The sequence below is a fragment of the Aulonocara stuartgranti genome (assembly GCF_965226115.1).
Source record: "Aulonocara stuartgranti genome assembly, chromosome: 1".
NCBI classification, from domain to species: Eukaryota; Metazoa; Chordata; class Actinopteri; order Cichliformes; family Cichlidae; genus Aulonocara; species Aulonocara stuartgranti.
Genome location: NC_138939.1, coordinates 17,590,784 through 17,610,432, shown reverse-complemented (window position 1 = coordinate 17,610,432; position 19,649 = coordinate 17,590,784). Strand labels below are relative to the sequence as shown.

At 44.3% G+C, this 19,649-nt stretch overlaps 2 protein-coding genes across 4 annotated transcripts in view; both read right to left on the bottom strand.

The window, feature by feature from the left end:
- gse1b (Gse1 coiled-coil protein b) overlaps positions 1-19,649 on the bottom strand; it is a 170,704-nt gene that overhangs the window by 8,905 nt on the left and 142,150 nt on the right. For 2 of the 3 annotated variants that reach the window (XM_082541729.1, XM_082541731.1), the window contains exons 3-9: positions 17,108-17,305; positions 9,624-9,832; positions 3,436-3,602; positions 2,997-3,191; positions 1,442-1,609; positions 929-1,296; positions 399-720 (exon numbers count right to left, since the gene is read on the bottom strand). In XM_082541729.1, coding sequence (XP_082397855.1) covers positions 399-720; positions 929-1,296; positions 1,442-1,609; positions 2,997-3,191; positions 3,436-3,602; positions 9,624-9,832; positions 17,108-17,305 — 1,627 coding nt within the window. The remainder of the gene's footprint in view (positions 1-398; positions 721-928; positions 1,297-1,441; positions 1,610-2,996; positions 3,192-3,435; positions 3,603-9,623; positions 9,833-17,107; positions 17,306-19,649) is intronic. The other variant, XM_082541730.1, reaches the window with a different exon arrangement.
- The window catches only part of cox4i1 (cytochrome c oxidase subunit 4I1), a 61,007-nt gene that overhangs the window by 23,543 nt on the left and 17,815 nt on the right, over positions 1-19,649 (bottom strand). The gene's annotated exons all lie outside the window — the stretch shown is intronic.

Here is a 19,649-nt window from a genome sequence, read left to right as displayed (position 1 = left end):
TACTCATGTCAACTCATGAAACAGCAGTCATCAGGATTCCTCTTCATAACCTACAACAATGCCTAAACAGTGCCTATTATTTTTCTACATGTCAGGCCTGGAAGGGAGCTTGGACAGATATAGAGTAGATGTGAAGCTTCTTACTCTTTTACAGTCCTGCCTGAAAACAAACTTCTAAAGCCTGCCAGCCTCCAAGACTTCAAAACCACAGGCACAACTGTCCCTATCAGACTAGCAGAGCCAGCCAAAAACCCCCAGAAATAGTGAGCACATTGCCCCAAAAGCTGCTCGTCTCTATCAGATAACAGGAGAAAATAAATACTGCAACTACATGCTATGTTGTATGACATTTTTGCACAAATTGGCTGGACTGAAACAAGTTAAGCGTGCAGTCTCACCTGTGCGACTCCGTCCTGTGATCTGGAGTGTCACCTGGCCGACCCAAGTCCAGGTGCTGCTCCAGAACCTGCTGGCGGAATTCAGACACCTGGCACTGACGATCTTCTTTCTCCTGACGCAGCTTGCGTTGCCGCGCCATCCACCTCTCCTCCTCGTCTTTCCTCTGAGCAATCATTGAGGCTGCAAGCCCTGTTCCTGCAGTGCCAGGCCCCATGTAGATGCTGTGGCCTGAGATTAGACCATGATGTGATTGGACTATAGACGGATGGATTCCTGGTGGGACTGGTTTGGGAGCTGGAAGAGCGGGCTCTTTGGTTTTGTCTGTAGAGAAAGATTGGTATATAAGAATTTAACATTTATGTTATAACAGATAATTACATTCATGAAACTATTACTTCAAAAATTAATTTTGTGTATTTATTTGGTCTATAAAACAGCTTTGAAGAGTCAGAAATATCAGAGAGATATCCACTTTAAAGGTAAAAAGACTATAGCCAATAGAGGCTAGGTAGGATGCACGGACACATACCAGCCCGATTAGGGGTTAGTCTTTCAGGCTTGGTTCGGTCCTCCTGTCCTCTCATGGCATGGAGCTCAGCCAGATAGTGGTTCTCCATGGCCTTGGATGCCTGCAGCTCTTTTTCCCTCAGTGCCCTCTCCTTCTGCCTCTCGAGTTCCTTCTCTCTTTCTCTCTCCTTCTCCCGTTCTCTCTCGCGCTCCCTCTCCCTTTCCCTTTCTCGTTGCCTCTCCCTCTCCGCCTCTTCCCGTTCCCTCTCCCTTTCTCGTTCTCTCTCCCGTTCCTTCTCTCTCTCAGCCTCTCGTTCCCTCTCTTTTTCACGCTCGCGTTCTCGTTCGCGTTCCCTCTCTCGTTGCCGCAGCTCATCCTCTAGCTGAAGCCTAAAAAAAACAGAGTGGAGAGAGAAACAAAAGAGGAAAGATGATGTGTGTGAAGACAACCCATGACCACAGCACACCACTTTGATATACCTCATATAAATAAATGTGACTGTATACAGCACTCATCAATTAAGCAGGCTTTTACCTGTCAGACTGCAATGCCGACAATGAGGGGTGCGTGAAATCTCCAGGGTAGCGGATGCCTGGTAGATGCATGTGAACAGCAGAGGGGTGGATAGGAGGTAAAGCTCCCCCTGTTGGCAGTGGGTAGAAAGGTGACCTCAAAGCAGAGAGGCAGAACGGGTCATCCATCCTGAGAGATAAAAAGTGAGAGAGAGAGAGAAGAGAGGAAAAGAGGGAGTCAGACAGTCTCCCTGTGTGATAGTGCAGTGTTCACTTTCATTAACCTGTGTGCCTCCATCTTCCAAAGAAGGAACATCACAGGCTTTTCCATCTTCCAAGGAAGTAACAGTGTCTGTCAGATAACCTCAATCACAACACAGCATCCAGGAAGACAGTGCGATGTATGTTGATGCTGTGTGTTTGTGTATGTGTGTGGCATCCGCTGCTCAAGCCCTCATTAAATCCATTACAGCACAGTGTGTGATGGGTGCTGCAGTCCTGTGATCTTGCTTGGTTGACAGACCAGGAGCACACAGCCTGTGAGACAGCCCAAAGCAAGCCTGGCTCTTTTCAACATACACACAGAGTGCACATGATCATACACAGTGTCCATGAAAAATTCTATTAATTTAACAAATATTCCACACTATATTTCTGACTGTTTTTGTTGTTGTTAATAATCGTGCTGTTGCTTTTGAAAAGGATGCCGAAAAAAATCAATCAATAAAAATTTCAGAACAAGACCCTTTTCCAGATATATAAACAGGATTCTTTAATAATTTCTCACAAACCCACAGATGCTCTAGACATGAAGTAAAAAATTTAAAACCAAGCTGTTGCTCTCCTCCTCTCATAGCCTAGCTTGGGTATAGACATGGAAAATGGGTTGTGCTCTTAACTGGTTGGCCTTACACAGCTTCAAAATAGAAACATAAGAATGCTGTTTTTATTTTATTTTATTTTATTTTTTTTAACTTTCATTAGAAGACTTCTAAAGTATGCAAATAATATTACTACAGCCTTTGGAGCAGTCACGTATATCTATTTTTTCTGATATTTTCTGATACAGCTGAGCCAGATATTTTCTAAGAGGGTTCTTAGCAACAGCCTGTCAGAAAATACAGCCTGCACTCATATAGCTATCATTTAACACTGATCTGATCTTTTGCAAAGACTCCCAGTGCCCCCAGTGCTCAGTAGTAGAATGTACTTTTTAACAGACAATCTTATCTCGCTTCTGTTTGCAGACTTCCTTCCTTCTGTTGTGCTTCTGTTCTGTGTCTTTTATCTGGAATTTCATTTTAATTTGTGTTGCCCTGTCTTTTTTGCATCTCCCTTTAACTTCTTCACGCTTCATAAAAATCTTACTTCTAGTTAAATAAATACACACATAAAAAAACTAACAAAAAAAACATCATTTTAACTCTGAGAGCTTGAAATCTGGTCATTTATACATTACTGCATTTACTGCTGAGCAGAACGAGCAGAACAAATATCTGCTTCAGTTGTATGTGCTGGTTTTGCACAGTTCACTCTCAGAGGAAATGGATGCCAAGTCAACAAATGCAGAGGCCTACCTGTATGAAGCGAAGGTTGAAGGGTGGGGCAGGTAGCTGTGGGAGTAGTAGGCAGCTGCAGTGGCAGGGTCTAGGCCCAAGGGCAAAGAGGGCATCCGGAGGGCATCCTCGGCTGTAGCATAAGGCCGAAAACCCCGGAGATACTCCTCTGGTACAGGACCAGGTGGCACTGCGTTAGGCAACTGTCTGGGCAGGCTGAAGGTAACAGAGGGAGTACAAGCACAAAACAAGAAAAAAAAAATTGTCATTTCAATTTGTATGTGTTCGGTGTTGTGAAAATTCATTATATTTTTTACCAAGAAACTATACAAATTCAAATTGCTTCCCAGCACCCATGTCAACAAGGCATGTGTGTTGCTGCTGTATTTTTAATACAGCCTTGAATGAACATGTACACTTTGCAAATCCATAGAAAATGTTAAAGCAGGGATCGACTCACTTAAGAGGTTGAAACCGTGACTCCTGCATGACAGCTCCTGGAGTGAGACCAAAGGCATAGGGGTTTCCCAGGAGGTGTGCAGGGACTGAGGGGCCACCCTTTTCCTGGGAGAGGGCTCCTTCTGCGCCCAGACGTTCCCTGCTGGCCCCATGAGGCCCTGCGTCAGCCTGCAGAGAGATACAGAGAGAATCTTAGTCATTGTTTGTGAGGACCTGTGACCGTTACGGTTGTCACTGCTCATGGAACCCATCTTACGAGAAGACAGAACAGGGAAATAATAGGCCTGCTTGTGGTGAAGCAGCCTCCTCACTCTTGCTTCCTACCTCAGGCACTTTTGTACATTTTCTCACACATACCACCTCCCTGTAAAAATAGACAGCTCAACAAATCTCCAAGGAGGATATTTGGTAAAATAGATGAAGCAGGCAGACAGGGGTAAGAAAAAAGCCTCACTGTTTTTGTCTCTAATTGTAAACAAGAGATGTCATCCTTATGATCGATGAGGATGTGGTAATGGTAGACAACAGCCGTGCTTCTAGAGATCTTAACTTTGATCTTAGCAAAGTGCGTGTATGCGCATCAGCGTGCGTGCAGAGCAACATCTACAGGGAAGACAACAAAGTCCAAAAAGCAACATCCCTCTGCCTCTGTTTCTCTTTCTTCCTTCTCATTCACCTCCCTCCCTCCCTCTGGCAGCAAGCCTGGTCTCACTTATCCAATCCCACAACAAACACACACAGACACTCAGCAGGCACATACACCGTTTCAGAGCTACAAAGACATCCTGCTGTGGGAGTGGGAGTGCATTTTCAGAAGCTACAGTTTCCCTCTGACTACAAATGCAATTGGAGAAGTGAAAAACGCTACAACCCTTGTAAGTTGAACAAGAAAGATGTTTATATATGAATATACAGGTAAGGAGGGTTTTCGTAGGACTGGTGGAACATTTATCTCTTGTTTCACAAAATGGTACTAGAAGTTGGCAAGGGAACAACTAGAAAGAAGAAAAAGAGGGGAGAAAGCAAAGAAAGAGATTAAGCCATAAAGAAGGTGAACAAGAGGGGAAGGCAGTTCCTGCCCCACTAAATTAACCTCTGGGCTCCCTGGGATTAGAGAGAGACCTTACAGCAGTATGACCCTCTCTCTCACCACTGCCTCTGATAAAACAAATCCCATTTAGTGAGCCATTACCTCCACATCCTGTTCCACAACCACTGACCCAGACTGACACTGATGCGCTAACATCCAGTATTAAATGCCTCTAATGTTTAGACTCCCCACATAACCCTGTTTCTTAACCCCCACCCCCACTCCCCACAAAATCTTAAGGTTTACTCCTTGTTATTTGTTGCGCTTCGCTAAACAGTGTGACATCCTGCATCGTCCCGGTCCCCAAAAAGAACCGGCCCAATGAGCTGAATGACTTCCGACCGGTGGCACTGACGTCACATCTTATGAAGACTCTAGAGCGGCTCTTCCTCAACCTCCTCCGACCACAGGTACAACATGCCCAGGACCCACTACAGTTTGCATACAAGGCGGGTGTCGGAGTGGAGGATGCCATCCTGTACCTCCTACACAGAGCCCACTCACACCTGGATGGGGGAAAAGGCACGGTCAGGATCCTGTTTCTTGACTTTTCCAGTGCCTTTAATACCATCCGGCCCTGTATGCTTCAGGAAAAACTGAACAGGATGGAGGTGGACCCCTGCCTGGTGGCTTGGATCTCCGACTACCTCACCGACAGACCACAGTACGTCAGGCTGAAGGACATCACGTCTGACACAGTGGTCAGCAGCACAGGAGCACCACAGGGAACTGTGCTGTCCCCTCTTCTCTTCACCCTGTACACCTCTGACTTCTGCTACAACTCTGAATTATGCCACATTCAGAAGTTTGCAGATGACACGGCCATCATGGGGTGTATCTGGGATGATCAGGAAGAGGAGTACAGAAGTCTGGTGAGGAACTTTGTCGCATGGAGTCACACAAACCACCTGCAACTCAACACCTCAAAGACTAAGGAACTGGTTGTGGACTTCGGGAGGTCCAGAGAAGGTCCACTGCCGGTTCAGATAGAGGGGGAGGAGGTGGAGGTGGTCAACAAGTACAAGTACCTCGGGCTGTGGGTGGACAATAAACTGGACTGGTCATGCAACACAGAGCACCTGTATAAAAAAGCCCAAAGCCGACTGTACTTCCTCAGGAGGCTGAGGTCTTTTAACATCTGCAGGAAGCTCCTGAGGATGTTTTACCAGTCGGTGGTTGCTGGAGTACTTTTCTATGCTGTGGTGTGCTGGGGGAGCAGCACAGCAAAGAAGGACTCATCCAGGCTGGAGAAACTGATCAGGAGGGCTAGCTCTGTGGTCGGCATGAAGCTGGACACTCTGGTGACAGTGGCAGAGAAAAGGACATTAAAGAAACTGATGGACATTATGGACAATGCTGGGCATCCTCTGCACACGGCCATTAACAACCAGAAGAGTCTGTTCAGTGACAGGTTGCTTCTCCCAAAGACAAGAACTAACAGACTTAAAAACTCCTTTGTCCCACACGCCATCAAACTGTTTAACTCCTCCCTGGAGGGGAGAGGGAGGGGAAACAGGAGGACAAAGGAGGGAACAACTAAGCTGTAGTGCCTCTTCACCTCACTGTGCAATACCTTTTGTGCAATACTTTTGTAAATAGTCAACGGTGCAATAGACTCAATACTTGAAATGTGCAATTCACTTGTATTTTTATTTTTATTCCTATTTATCCCCTTCGTATATTTTATTTATATTGTCTCTGTATTTATATATATATGTGTGTGTGTATAACTCTGTAACTTCTGTCGGTGCTGTGCTTTTTTGGAAATCGAATTTCCCAGAGGAACCCACCCGAGGGATTAATAAAGTTCTATCTTATCTTATCTTATCTTACTTGATTCTCTCAAAGCACCCATCTCTATAATCCCCTCCACTGCCATCGCCATTCTTTTCAAGCCTTATGAACACAGGGAGAGCTGGTTGTTCCCCGCTGCTCCCAGCAGTCACCTGAAAAAGCACTTCACATATGTTAAAACTCGATCAGATAGTGACTTTGAAAGAAAATGCAGTTTCTGTTTGCTCTTTGCTCCACCTCATTCCTTTTTGCACAGCCTTGCTGACCAACACTGCTGATTTGTGGCTGTCCCGAAAGCCCTTGTAACTCTTTCTCTTCTGAACCCACATTAACTTTAAGGTGCAATGTGTGTGTATTTCCTCAACCCATCCGCTCTTCATTATCATGAGCTTGAACTATCAGTGAGTAATAATTGTGAAAGAAAACCGTACATTGACAGTTACAGTAATTGATTTCTATCACTTGATTGATTGATTGATGACAAGCGATCGGAATAGGATAAAACAGCCCAATCACTTTGAGTGACTGCATGAATATACTGGGCATTTATTTACGCATGCTCGTTACATGGTGTGGAGAGTCAGCAACTGTCTGAATCAGACAGTTGCTGCACCTTTCCTTCACTGTGTGTCCCCAGTACACAACCAGTACCTTTTTTGATGGCATACAATAATAAAAGAAAACACACACACACACACACACACACACACACACACACACACACACACAGAGAATGAATTCTAATTTATTTTCAAGACCTGACCAACGACTATCTGGTATTTTTCTGGTGATCAGTAGTTGATATTCTGCATTACACACAACTTGTGTGTCATGAGGCAATCACGGTTTTAAAACCATGGCTATGACTTAATAACTGTCAATTGGTGCAAGTCCCAGACATAGATTAACACAGAAATTGAATTAAGTGTTCCTTTCCAATGAATTTCACAGAAATCGTCTCATAAGACGATCAGACAAAGAAGCCTATAAAACAACAAATGCTGGTGCTGGACTGGTTTCAGCTTCTTCCTTTCACCATTTTCACTGTCACTGAAGGGCAACCAGTTATGCCAACAAGAGATGCTCGTGATTTTCACATTTTCAGATAGTCATTAAATAGATTTTAAATAATGATAATAATAGTGTACACTAGTGTTTTTGTATTAAAATGTAAATTCTCCTTTATTTTACCAGTGTCTGATAGTATGCATTGCACTACTACCATCAGAAGGAAACACAACAACAACAACAACAACAACAAGAATGCATTACGAATGCTAACATAACTAATACTAATATACCAGGATTGGTATAATGTATGGTGTTGTGAGATTCGTAGGCAAAGGGTAAACTCTGCCAGGTTAAGTTAGCATGCCAAAAAATTACTAAAACTATGCACAAAGATTCGAGAGCGATGTGGGATCTTTGAAGAATGGCTGAAACAAATATGTTTTTCTTGAAACGTCCATCTCAGCCACTTACATTCAAACTGATCAAAGCAATTTGGAAACCTGCATTCAGCCTATATCTGTCATGTACACACATTTTGAGCTTGATATCCATTTGACTGTATATACATGTACACATGTATGGATTAATGTACGGATGCATGCCTACCTAAAAACATGTAGCTTCTACATATATCAGGGCCATGAAAAAAAAAAACATGAACAACAAAGAGAAAAACCTTCCATCCTATGAGAAAGGCACCTTATAGTCAACTCAGGCACCTACACATTCAAGCAGCCATCCCATTTTGACCTTTCACCTGCTAAAATACATGGCCTTCTATTCCTGCACTATTCTCCAGTAGCCTGTCATATACACACACTACTGTGCACAAATACAAGCACTCAAACTCAAAGACACATCCATTAACAGCCATCTTCCTCTGTGTGAGCCAGGCCCCTGTAACCCTCAGTGAGGGTGGGAGACCCCGCGCATTGTAGAGTGCTCGTTTACGCCTCTCAGATGGAGCCATGAATCCAAATTGCCAATTATAAAGCAATTACAGGCAGCAGCGGGAGCAGACTCCTGCAGTCATTAAAGCAAAATGCCAACGCACCAAGCCCTCCCTTCTTCACTGCCTTGCCTGTTACCCCCCTCTGAAAGACAGACTCATCTCTCAGCCTGAGAGACACTAAAATGCTCTTTTAAAGCAGTGAAAGCAGAACACATTAATTTGTACACACAGCAACAGACAAGTTTTCCCGGACATGCTGCATGGGTTCTCGGAACTTGACTGCTCCTTCTGTTTGTAACCGTTTGTGTGATTCAGTAACAGAAAGTTCCATTAAAGTCATCTTTGTTTTACAGGAAGATTTTGATGATGTGTGTGTGTGTATCCTTAAGGATTCTCTGGCTCTGTGTGAGTTATGAGTGCTGAGTGAAGCGGCACCCTAACAATGACGGGGTGTCGCTTCACCCTGTTGCTGTCCCTTGAGCCCATAGCCAGTCACCCCTACCTCTTGTTCACATTACTGCCCTTAAATTGTGAGCAACAGGGCATTCTTGCCGGTTTTCTTTTTCGTCCGTCCTTTTTGAAATTTCTGTGCTAACAAAATTACAAAAATGGTGGCATCTCTACAAGGGCTTCCTGTGTGTCTGTCCCTTGCAGCTCTAACTGACCCTGTACTGCAAAAGGTTCATTTCATAAAAACTATAGCTAGAGAGAGGGGGGGGGGGGGGGGGGGGGGGGGGTCAGGAGGGGTTTGCAAAAGAGAGGACAATGGTCTGAATGCTACCACACACTGCTGCCTGGCTGACCTCCTTATTCCCTCTTCACTATCCCCCTTCTGTTTGTCTCCAGGGAACCATCAGCCGCTCAGAGAGTTTCCGCATGTTGCCGAGTGCTGTTCATAACCGTGCACTTGGCCTGAACTATTAGCCCTAAACTGAGATAAGGCGGCTTAAAGTAAGGCCATAATCCATAATCCACTCCTTATCAAAGCAAGCAGCTCTCCCTCTTTCTCTCTTCCCCACTATGAGTGGGTGCCAGGTTGACAAGGGAGACGATGCACTTGACTGCTTAGGTGAAAGGGGTGAGGCCGGTGGAGAGCTTGAATGGTTACAAGAGGCCCAAGCCTGGGACTGTGGTTGGGCTGGTCTAAGGGCCAAGTTGGAGAGGGGGCGAAGGGGCACAGATGTTATGGGCCATTGAGGCTGTCACCTCGATGTCCCAGTGGCAGCTGGCAATGTTTAACGCACAAATCCATTAGTTGGTAGTGGGTGATGAGACGTTTATAGACAGGCCATCTATGTTATCCATGTACATATACAAGCGGCCACACTGAAGAAATATTTACCTGGCGCCCCTCGCTTCTCCATAGGCCGTTGCTGGTCTTTGTTGGAGCAATGGTGACTACAGGTGGAGTGTTTGGCACAGTGTGGCCTGCTGGGGGTACCAGGACAGGACCAGGACCAAGAGGACCCCTCTTGGGTGTACTGACTGGAGAGCTGTGATTGGTGGCTGGTGAAGACACTGGTGGTGACTCACTGCTGATGGAGGATGCAGCTGGAGAAACAAAAAAAAAAAAAAGTAGGATCAGTCAAAGTCTGTAAGAAATAAGATGACAGTCCAGTTTTCCTCTACTGGTAAACGGTAAAATTAACATGATTCTGTAGCTCTTTCACAAGGGAATGAAAAAAGGGTTTGGAACGTTACAAAAGCAATGGATAACACACACACACACACACAGGTGTAAACACACACATATACACACCGAGGGCCAGATGGATAGCCCAAGGCCCCTATTATGAAGTGACAATGATCAGGATGAGCAGCCTTGTGAGAGTCACACAGCCTTCACATGCAGAACACACATTCACACACACTACAAGAATACAGCTTCAACAGCCATACTGTATGTATGTGGCGCTTGTAGCCAAAGACTGAAATCCCCCCGCCACACATATACATATAAACACACACACACACACACACACACGCACAGCAGGTGGTGAAAAGCTGGCCCAATGAGCTTCTCTGCTCCACTGTAGCTGTGCCACATTAACAAAGCCCTCCAGGGAAACCCTGTAGCGCAGGGTCACGGTCTGGTCACATGCCTTACTTTCTACACATTTTGCTTTTTCTCCCTCAAGTTGTAAATCTTTCCTATGATACGGTCACATTTTTCTATATCCCTTCAACTCTACCTCCTCACCAGCAGGCCACAGCCTTTGTTGGGTCTTCCTTTTCTTTTCTTTTTTTTGTTTTAAATGATACTCATGTTTTGCCCATTTAATCTTAATTTCTTCCCCTTTTCTACCATCATCCTCTTTCTCTTTGACAGGACAGTATTGCTGTATGTCTCTGCATTACAAAGTCAAAGTGGGTCAAAACCTCTCTATGGGACACACACTTTGGTGGTGTAAAAAAGAAAAAAAAAGAAGACTGCAATGATGAGTGCTCAAGCATGAGTGTTTTTGTGCATTAGACTGTTTACGTGCAGACATTTAAAATAAAAAGCAGCTGAAACCTCAGGCCAGTTTCAGGGCAGCTTCCTGTAACAAAAAAAAAAAAAAAAAAAAAAAAAAAGCACATCTTTACTCAGCGGCCATTTCTTCCATTGGTTTCCATGGCAACAAAACCTAACAGACAGCGTCAGCTTACGGTAGGTGTGGTCAGGACACTGACTGATTTTAAGTACTTAACTCTGACTAATACTCAATAATGGAAAGAATCGATAAATGCAGCGAGGTGATGTCTAGAGGAAAATCAGAGAATCTGATAAATCAAATCTGTGTGTGAGGGGAAGTGGTGGTAAGGCTGGCAGTGTTGGGGTTTTTTGGGGGGAGTTAAAAAAAAAAAACAAGATATGTGAGACCAGAAGATGGTTGACGATACATGAAGTGAGACACGAAAGTGAAAAACGATAGAAGATGGGGAGCATTTGGGGGGAGAGAAAATAAAGTGAGTGTGCAAAAGGAGCGTGAGGTGAGGCGAGAAGTAGTAGCAGAAAGGAAAGCAGAGAGATAAGGGGTGCAGATGGTGGTGGGGCGGCTGCTGGGGGGGAAGTCATATCTTGTCTGCACAATGGCAATTAGTGGCCTAATCCTCCCCCCTCACCTCGGAGAGCCATTACTCTACCCTGCAAGACAAGGCCAATCAATAGCAGCCCACTCAGCCAGGGGAACGGAGGTACACTTAATACAGCTCTAGTGTCACAGCCTATTCACTCATCACAGGCTCACAACATGCATACACAAGGATGGGGAACAAATAAGGCTGGAGGAATGGAAGAGGTGTGTGTGTGTGTGTGTGTGTGTGTGTGTGTGTGTGTGTGTGTGTGTGTGTGTGTGTGTGTGTGTGCGTGCGCGTGCACACGCACGGAAGGGGGAAGTTGGGGGTGCTAAGCAACAGACCTATACTCCATCTATTTCACTCACCCCCCCATCTCTTCCTCCTCCTTTTCTATGTAGAGGCAGAGCAGACCAGAGAAGAGGAGGGCAGACTAAATAAGAGAGCAGGAAGAGAAGCGCGTGAGGGTGAGGAGGAAATAAAAGAGACAAGTGCCTTCTACCAAACGGCTTCATTCTCTTCTTACAGCTTGCAGAATTGATGTGCTCTTCTAAGCGTCCTTCCGCGATGCATACGCACACTCGTACACAAGGACCACAAACAGCTATTATTCCTCTATCCTTCCCCCCTCCTTCTCTCTAACAACACCCCATGCAACCACCACCCACCTACCAACTTTTCGTACACCCTCCTTCGTTTTCCTTCTGTTCGTCAAACACAGTGCTTGCCAAGCAGACGTAAATCTGCTAGGCTCGATGCACAATTTTTATAAACACACAGTACTTGCAGCAAGCAATAGCAACTGGGGATGTCTACGAGAGGGGCTGCATGTTTAAATGTGTACCATTTTTAACCTCCTTCCTTCAATGTCCATATCAGTGTGTGTGTGTGTGTGTGTGTGTGTGTGTGTGTGTGTGTGTGCGCGCGTGTGTGGGGGGGGGGCACACCTTTTCCCCCACATTACTATGGCCATATGATAGGAGGGGGAAAAAATCACATATATGAGGTGTGTGACTGGCACTAACCTGGTTGCCATTCTACCTATACCGAGAGAAGATGGCCATACATGGTGACCCTGTAGGGAGCGAGAAGAGGCAGGAGGAGTAGGAGGAATAAAGCACAAGCTGTTTTCCCCAGGGTCTAAAACAGGCTCATCAGCTCTCAACCTTCACTTCATTAGCAGTACTGATTGTCACTTGCTCAGTGTATCGTGGTGTGTGTGGTGTGATGACGGGGTTGAATGGAGGGGGTTGCAGAAAAAGAAAAAGAGAAGCCGTAGGAGACGGTAGAGAAAGAAAGAGCAAGGAAAAGACAGAAAGGGAGAGAAAGCTGTCTTAGTCCCAAGCTGCCTGTGATTAATGTGAGGCTCCTTTCTCTATCGCCTCTTCTATTAACAGTCCCACTCTCCCAGACTGCCTCCACACTTGACCGCTCAAGCTGAGCTGCACTATCATGCACACACACACACACACGGTGCACCCAACAGAAGCAATGAACAAACGAAGTCGTAGTCAGAGGTGTTCCTGGGCAGACCAATGACCCAGTGAAAAAGTTGACACAACTCCTCAGTATTCAACACAACACAAAAATCTTTCAGTGTTGCCAAAAGGCACCTACCAACCCTCTGCCGCCACCATCACCAGCAACACCCCTCTCAAGACAGCCAAACAGAATCTGCTCCCTTCCACCCACCCACCCACACCTCGTCCTCCACCCTCCTTCCTCCCAGCATGCATTACAACAACATCAGCACTTAATTAAACAGTCCATTTCACACCTGGTGTGCATAGCAGTGCCCAGCCAACCCTGCATCCATATGCCGCCTCACCAGCATGCACTAGCGCAAGCCTCAACACGTGCACTCTCACACACAAACACACGCATACACAAAAACATTGCACACACCTGCTACTACAGTCTTGGCCGTGCACTGACAACACAACACAAAGCCTGTAATCTGCATCGCTGTGTTGGGGGAGGGGAGAGGCACACAGTGTGTATTGCTGTGCCAGGGAGAGAAAGGAAGACGGTACAAGATGGCGGATGGAAATAAGAGGAGCTATCCTCTGTCCCTTCGGCTGACGGTGCAAACGGTACATTACGTTTAAATGCCGCGCCAAAATCAGGAGAGGTGTAAGGCTGCTGTGTATAGATAGAGTTAGGAAGAAAGGGGACGCAAATAAGCTTGTTTGTAAGTGTTTCAGGGACAGTCACGGCCTGCAGTGTTTTGCCTTTGAGAAACACACATACACACACACACACTGAGCACAGCGAGGCTGAGCGAGCTCCAGGCAGGCTCCAGATGGAGAGGTCATAGACACACTGCCCCGCTGTCCCAGCATGCTCTGGGCTCCCAGAAACAAGGGAAGCCTCGGGCCACACACGCACACACACACACACACACACGCACACACACATACAGATACACACAATATGACCGACACCCCAGGTTCTTCACAAATCTACTAATTACTTCCTATCCCTCTTTTATCCAGCCAGCTCATTCCAACTATCTTGTATACCTTTATTTTCCCTCTCTTCATGTTCTCTCCAGGCAGTGCACTACGGTTGGTATGGACACAGCCATGAAACTCTTGTGATGTTTATGTGTCTATGAGTGAGTAAGAAGAAACAACAGAGAAGATTAAACCCAGGGCTGCCTAATTAATCAGATATCAGCAGGTCTGCCTCTTTGAGGCAGTGTGTTAACTGTGTCTGTGTGCATTTGTGAGCATATGTGTGTATTTTCAAGCAAGTGTGCACTGGATGAGAGTGTGTCCTTTATGCTGCTCCGATACTCATTATCCATCACCTCCCCTCTTCAACGCAGCACTCAGTACACAGAGCTATTCATTATACTCGCCACAGACAAGTGACAATGTATGTGTGTGCGCGTGAATGGGTGTGTGGGTTTGTATATAAACAGCAGTCGTGCTCAGGGTCTTAAATCAGTTCAGCAGCCGGTGGCAGTGATACTTGTACTCAAATCTAACTAATTCCTTCAGACCCGAGGACACTGAGTCATGGCACCTTGTATATACTGCACTATTTACCTCACAGCATCAACAGAGGGTGAGTGAGAAAGAGAGGCTGAGTCAAAAGGTAATGAGAGGACAGCAGGCTGCAGCATGCAAAGAAATCACGAGGCTTACACAGTTGAAAAGGCAACTGTTTGTATGTGTGGGGTGACTGGGTGTGTGCTCTGTATAAATACAGGCTCTGCAGACAGAGAAGGGGCTTGAGCTTCAGGGGGACTCGTGTCTCTCTGCCCACCCTGGAGATGGTGCTCCTAACACAGGCAGTCAGCCCTTATGCCTGATGGCTGACTCACTGACACGTCACATCCTACTTCAACGAGGAAACAGTCAGCAGGACTCAAAATAATAAAGGGGATTTCTTTTTTGTTCTTTTAATAAAAAGGTGGTGAAGTTTTTATCAGACAGGATCAAGTATTTGTATGACATAGACAGAAGCTCTCTGTCTTGGCAGATTGTGAATTACAGATTGTCTACTTCAATCTGTAATTCACACACTTTTTTCACCTTTTAACACAACAAAAAATAGAAACACACAAGAACTTGTATTTTGCTTTCCCTGTGTACTCTACCAACTAAGAAAAGGGGGCCTTGTAACAAAAATAAGGGAAAAGCTGCATTTATAAAAAGGAGTCCACAATAAAAATGAAAAGGCAGTGTTTGACAGAGCGAGAGAGAAAACTGTGACAAAGTAAAGGGGCTGGCATGCAGGGTGGAGGGAGTGAAGAGAGTTGATGGGAAAGAAGTACTGAGGGGGAGGTGAGGAGAGGTTGGGTCTGAGTGCTCTCTATGGGTGTAATAAATCGTCTGCACGGCTCTGGGTCCCATACTGTAGTGGGCTGGGGAGCAAGGTGTCCAGGGACAGCCAGAAAGGAGGGGACCATTTGATTTAGGAGCCAGAGCAAGGGTGGACAGCTGGGGTAGCTGAGCCTCTCTGGAGCCAAGGCACAGAGCCACATATACAAACACACACACACACACACTCACAAATAATGTCGTCCTATTGAGGTTCTCTTGTGTAGAATGTAGTTTATAACCTTATTTGTATGTTTACGTATGCACCGGTGACACTCGGGTACACATATTTAAGACATATTTGCATGGGTCTACGTAGTGGAGAGACTAGTTTTGCATAAAATGAAAAAACAAAAACAAAACAAAGCCAGAAATCTACAAGCAAAAATCCACAAAAACATTTAAAATGAAACATCTGAAGAGTGAATTCTGGTTGGTTTACAGTTATTAACAAGCAACTAAACCACTTAGTGGTTATTTCACATTCATACAGCTCCAACAGAGCAATTCTAGTGAAGTTTCATGTGTGTAACCACTGACAAGGAAGTATGTATGACAGTGAGTTGGAGAGTCAAGACACACACAGTGACAAGCAGGCCCAAGTGTACATGGATTCACATACAGCACATTAAGTGGGTCAGCTAGAGTGGCTCCCTTCATACCAGCCTCTGTGGGGACACCAACTAATTTAACCCTATGTGGATATCCCTACATTGCTAATAACAGTTGAACACAGCTATGCTGGTCTTGGAGTATACATGCATGCACAAATATGAGCACTTCTATAAACACACACACACACACACACACACACACACACACACACACATACATATATATATATATATATATGTGTGTGTGTGTGTGTATATATATATATATATATATATATATATATATATATATATATATATATATATGTATGTGTGTGTATATATATATATATATATATATATATATATATATATATGTGTGTGTGTGTGTGTGTGTGTGTGTGTGTGTATATATATATATATATATATATATATATATATATATATATATATATGTGTGTGTGTGTGTGTGTGTGTGTGTGTGTGTGTGTGTGTGTATATATATATATATATATATATATATGTTTATATGTGTGTGTGTATATATATATATATATATATATATATATATATATATATATATATATATATATATGTATATGTGTGTGTGTGTATATATATATATATATATATATATATATATATATATATAAACATATATATATAAACATATATATCTATAAGTATATATGTGGACACAAAAAGGCTAAATATACAACCCACAGACAGCTTACAGGAAGTGCAAAACACCAAGTATGGCTATGTGAAGCAAGATTAAGATATAAGACACACCTGGAACAGGGTTTGGTATTATCAAAATATTTTCAGCTAACCACTTTACAGTCTGACCTTAATACCCAAATTAGAAACTCTAACCTTAACGTCGTATGGGGACCTATTATGTATTTTCCTGGAATACTAGAGTTGATTTGCATGAATCATTGTTCAAAATGACCTGTAGTTTACTCACACTGGCTCTTGCTTCTGCCCCTCAGTTCACCTTCTGTCTGAGAAAAGCTCCTTTAGCTTCATATCCTTTAAAAGCACCGTTTGTCTGATATGACCATATCGAGGCTACTCCAGCTCTAACAGTTAAACATCATTTTTCAAGTGAAAAACACAACAGGAAATGCTCACATTTAAATAAACACTATATATTGGTCTGTAAATTTACACTACTCAGATAGTGCATATAAAACTATTAAGATCTCTGTCAATAAAAATAAAAATAATTCTTTCTTTATGTGAAAGGAACTCTTCCTACGGCACTACAGATCAGATTTTAGATGAGAATTCAACTTTCAGTTCCGTGTAACATCCCTGTCATATGGGCCGGCTGGCTTTACCTCGCGGTTCTTCTGCCTGTTTTGCCAGTTTACGGAGGGCTGCAGCAAATCCCGAATGAGTTGACTGGGCAGCTGGGCTTCCATTGGCTACGATAGAGCCATTGAGAGGTGACGGGGTAAGAGGGCTGACCGTCGCCGTGGTACGGGTCGCCGTGGAGATCATTCCTAATGATGGTGACTTTGGCTCATGGCTCATGCCTACAAATGAAGAACAAAGGAAGAGAATGGAAAAGTATTAGGGACCAATACTGCATTTCCATTAAAGAATGAGAAAAAATTCAAGGCATGAGGATCTGTGTAAATAAAAATACAGCGTGTGGAGCTGGGTTTCTGTTTGTGACAGCTGGAGAGGATGGGGGATCGGTGGTGTGAGGGGTTGAGGAGCAGAGGGGCTTTGGCTGTATGGCATAGGGTCAGAGGTGAGAGGTTAGGAGGGCAGGTCACTCTTTGTTTTGCTCAAAGAGCTGCAGTTGACTGCATGTGTGCCAGAGGTCCACGGTCATAGAGTTTACATAGCTCCTCTACTGAGCATGCGCCAACATTACTACCTTTAAATAGAAATATCATATTTGTTTAAAAAATTCAGCACAAAAATATTCAGAGTGCCTTTCGGTTCCCTCACATAACCATCACTTAAGAAAATGTTTCTCACACTGACACTGAGCTTAATTGAAAAAAACAAAACAAAACAAAACAAAAAAACACTACCAATAAAAGAAAATGCTGCGTCGCAAAGAGAAAAAGACTTAATATAAAAGTGAAATTGATGACAGTCTGGGCTAGAAGAAGCTCTGATGGCTGAAGGGGTTAGAAAGGGTGAGGAGGGCTGAGAGGGTCTGTCCTTTCCTTCCTTCCTGTGTATGTGTGTGTTGAAAAGTGACACCATGTTGACAGCCCCACGGTCAGTGGAATCCCTAAATGCCAGAGCGGTGTCTGATACCCCTACGTGCTCAAGCAAAACACACATACACGCACGCACGGACACACAAAGGAAGGCTCGGAGGACAGTTTAGCTTCAGACTCGAATAGCTTCTGTTACACAAACAATAACATACACACAGTTGTTCTGAATTCTCCCTTAAAAACAACATTTAAAATGAACTTTCAATGAACATGATGACTAAGATCTGCTTACTAAAAAGTAGCAGTTTGGCAAGCAAGTTCAGATCTCACTTTTCCGCAGAAGCCTAGCAGAGCGACAAAGGTACATTTTCACTTTTAAGGGTACTTTTTCTATATTTAAGCCTAGCATCCCCACTACTCGGGTAATTTTGGCCTCTGAAAACAAAAAACTTTCTTGGAACAGTCCTGCATTTAGTATAAAAACTCCAGGATTTGGTTGGGCAGAAACAGAAAAATTTGTAAACAATGGTGCAAATGCCCACGTTTGTTTACCGATCGTATCAGTCACAAAAATTCAGCTAAGATTTTACAGTTCCCATTCATTTTAGGATTATATTTTACTCGTGTGGGTACTCCTGTCACTCTAAAATGTTGCCAGATTTGCTTTGCAATTTACGTTCTTATACTTTTTTGTTATTTTCAGTGGCTTTTATGCGTTTCATGTTTGCATCACACACGCCTGTCCAGTGAATGGTCAATGTGATTTGCGGTTAGGTTAGCAAAGCTGAAGACCATTTCTGAAAGTGTGCACAACGGAGATTGTTTTCATTTTAAAAACACTGCTTTAAGTGAAAATGTATTATTGTGGATGTAGCCTGAGAGGGCTGTAAAAAGATCATTTTCCCTTCTGAGAAGAGAGCAGAAGCAGAGCACCGTGTGTGTGTGTGTCTGTGTGTGTTTTCAAGTGGATACACACACAGTGGCAAGTCAGGCATGAGAGAGTGAATAGCATTCCCAACACCTCTCAAGTTGTCCTGCCTGTAACCTCCCAGTTACCCAGTGCACTTTCAATGAACCCAGCAAACAATTAATAATGGAATCACTAAAGTAACACACACAGAGCCTGGTGACAGACCGGCAAACAAGCAAAAGCACACACCAAGTTCAACTCCATTCCAGTAACGTGACTTAAGACAATAGCGTGCTACTCTTCCCTCCTTATTTAGGGAAAGTCCGACAAAGTCAGGAGGACATATTCAAGGAACTTTTTCTAAATGAGTAACTACAGAGACAGCAGCTTATGGTTGACTGTATCAACCACACATATAAACCACAGCACAAACAGAAACAAATGTGAGTAGCAGTGAAAGAAGAGACGAACAAGCACGCAGCCTGACAAATACACGCAGAGGCGCACATCCGGAGTTCTCGCAGCGGTTCAAGAACCCCCCTCACAGATAAAAAAAAAAAGTGTGATCGAAGCTTCTTACTGCACAAAGGAGTCGAGCCGCCTGCATCTCCCATGCCTGCATCTTCTCATTGAGCCCAGCCCAGTGCGCACCGGTAACGAGCGCCAGGACACACACCATCTTACTGCTCCCTTCTCTCTCACTCACTCACTCGTTGCCTATCTCTCTCGTCCTGCCCGTCCACTCTCTCCCTGCCTGCCCGGCTGCCTTCCTGTCTCACAAAGACCGTG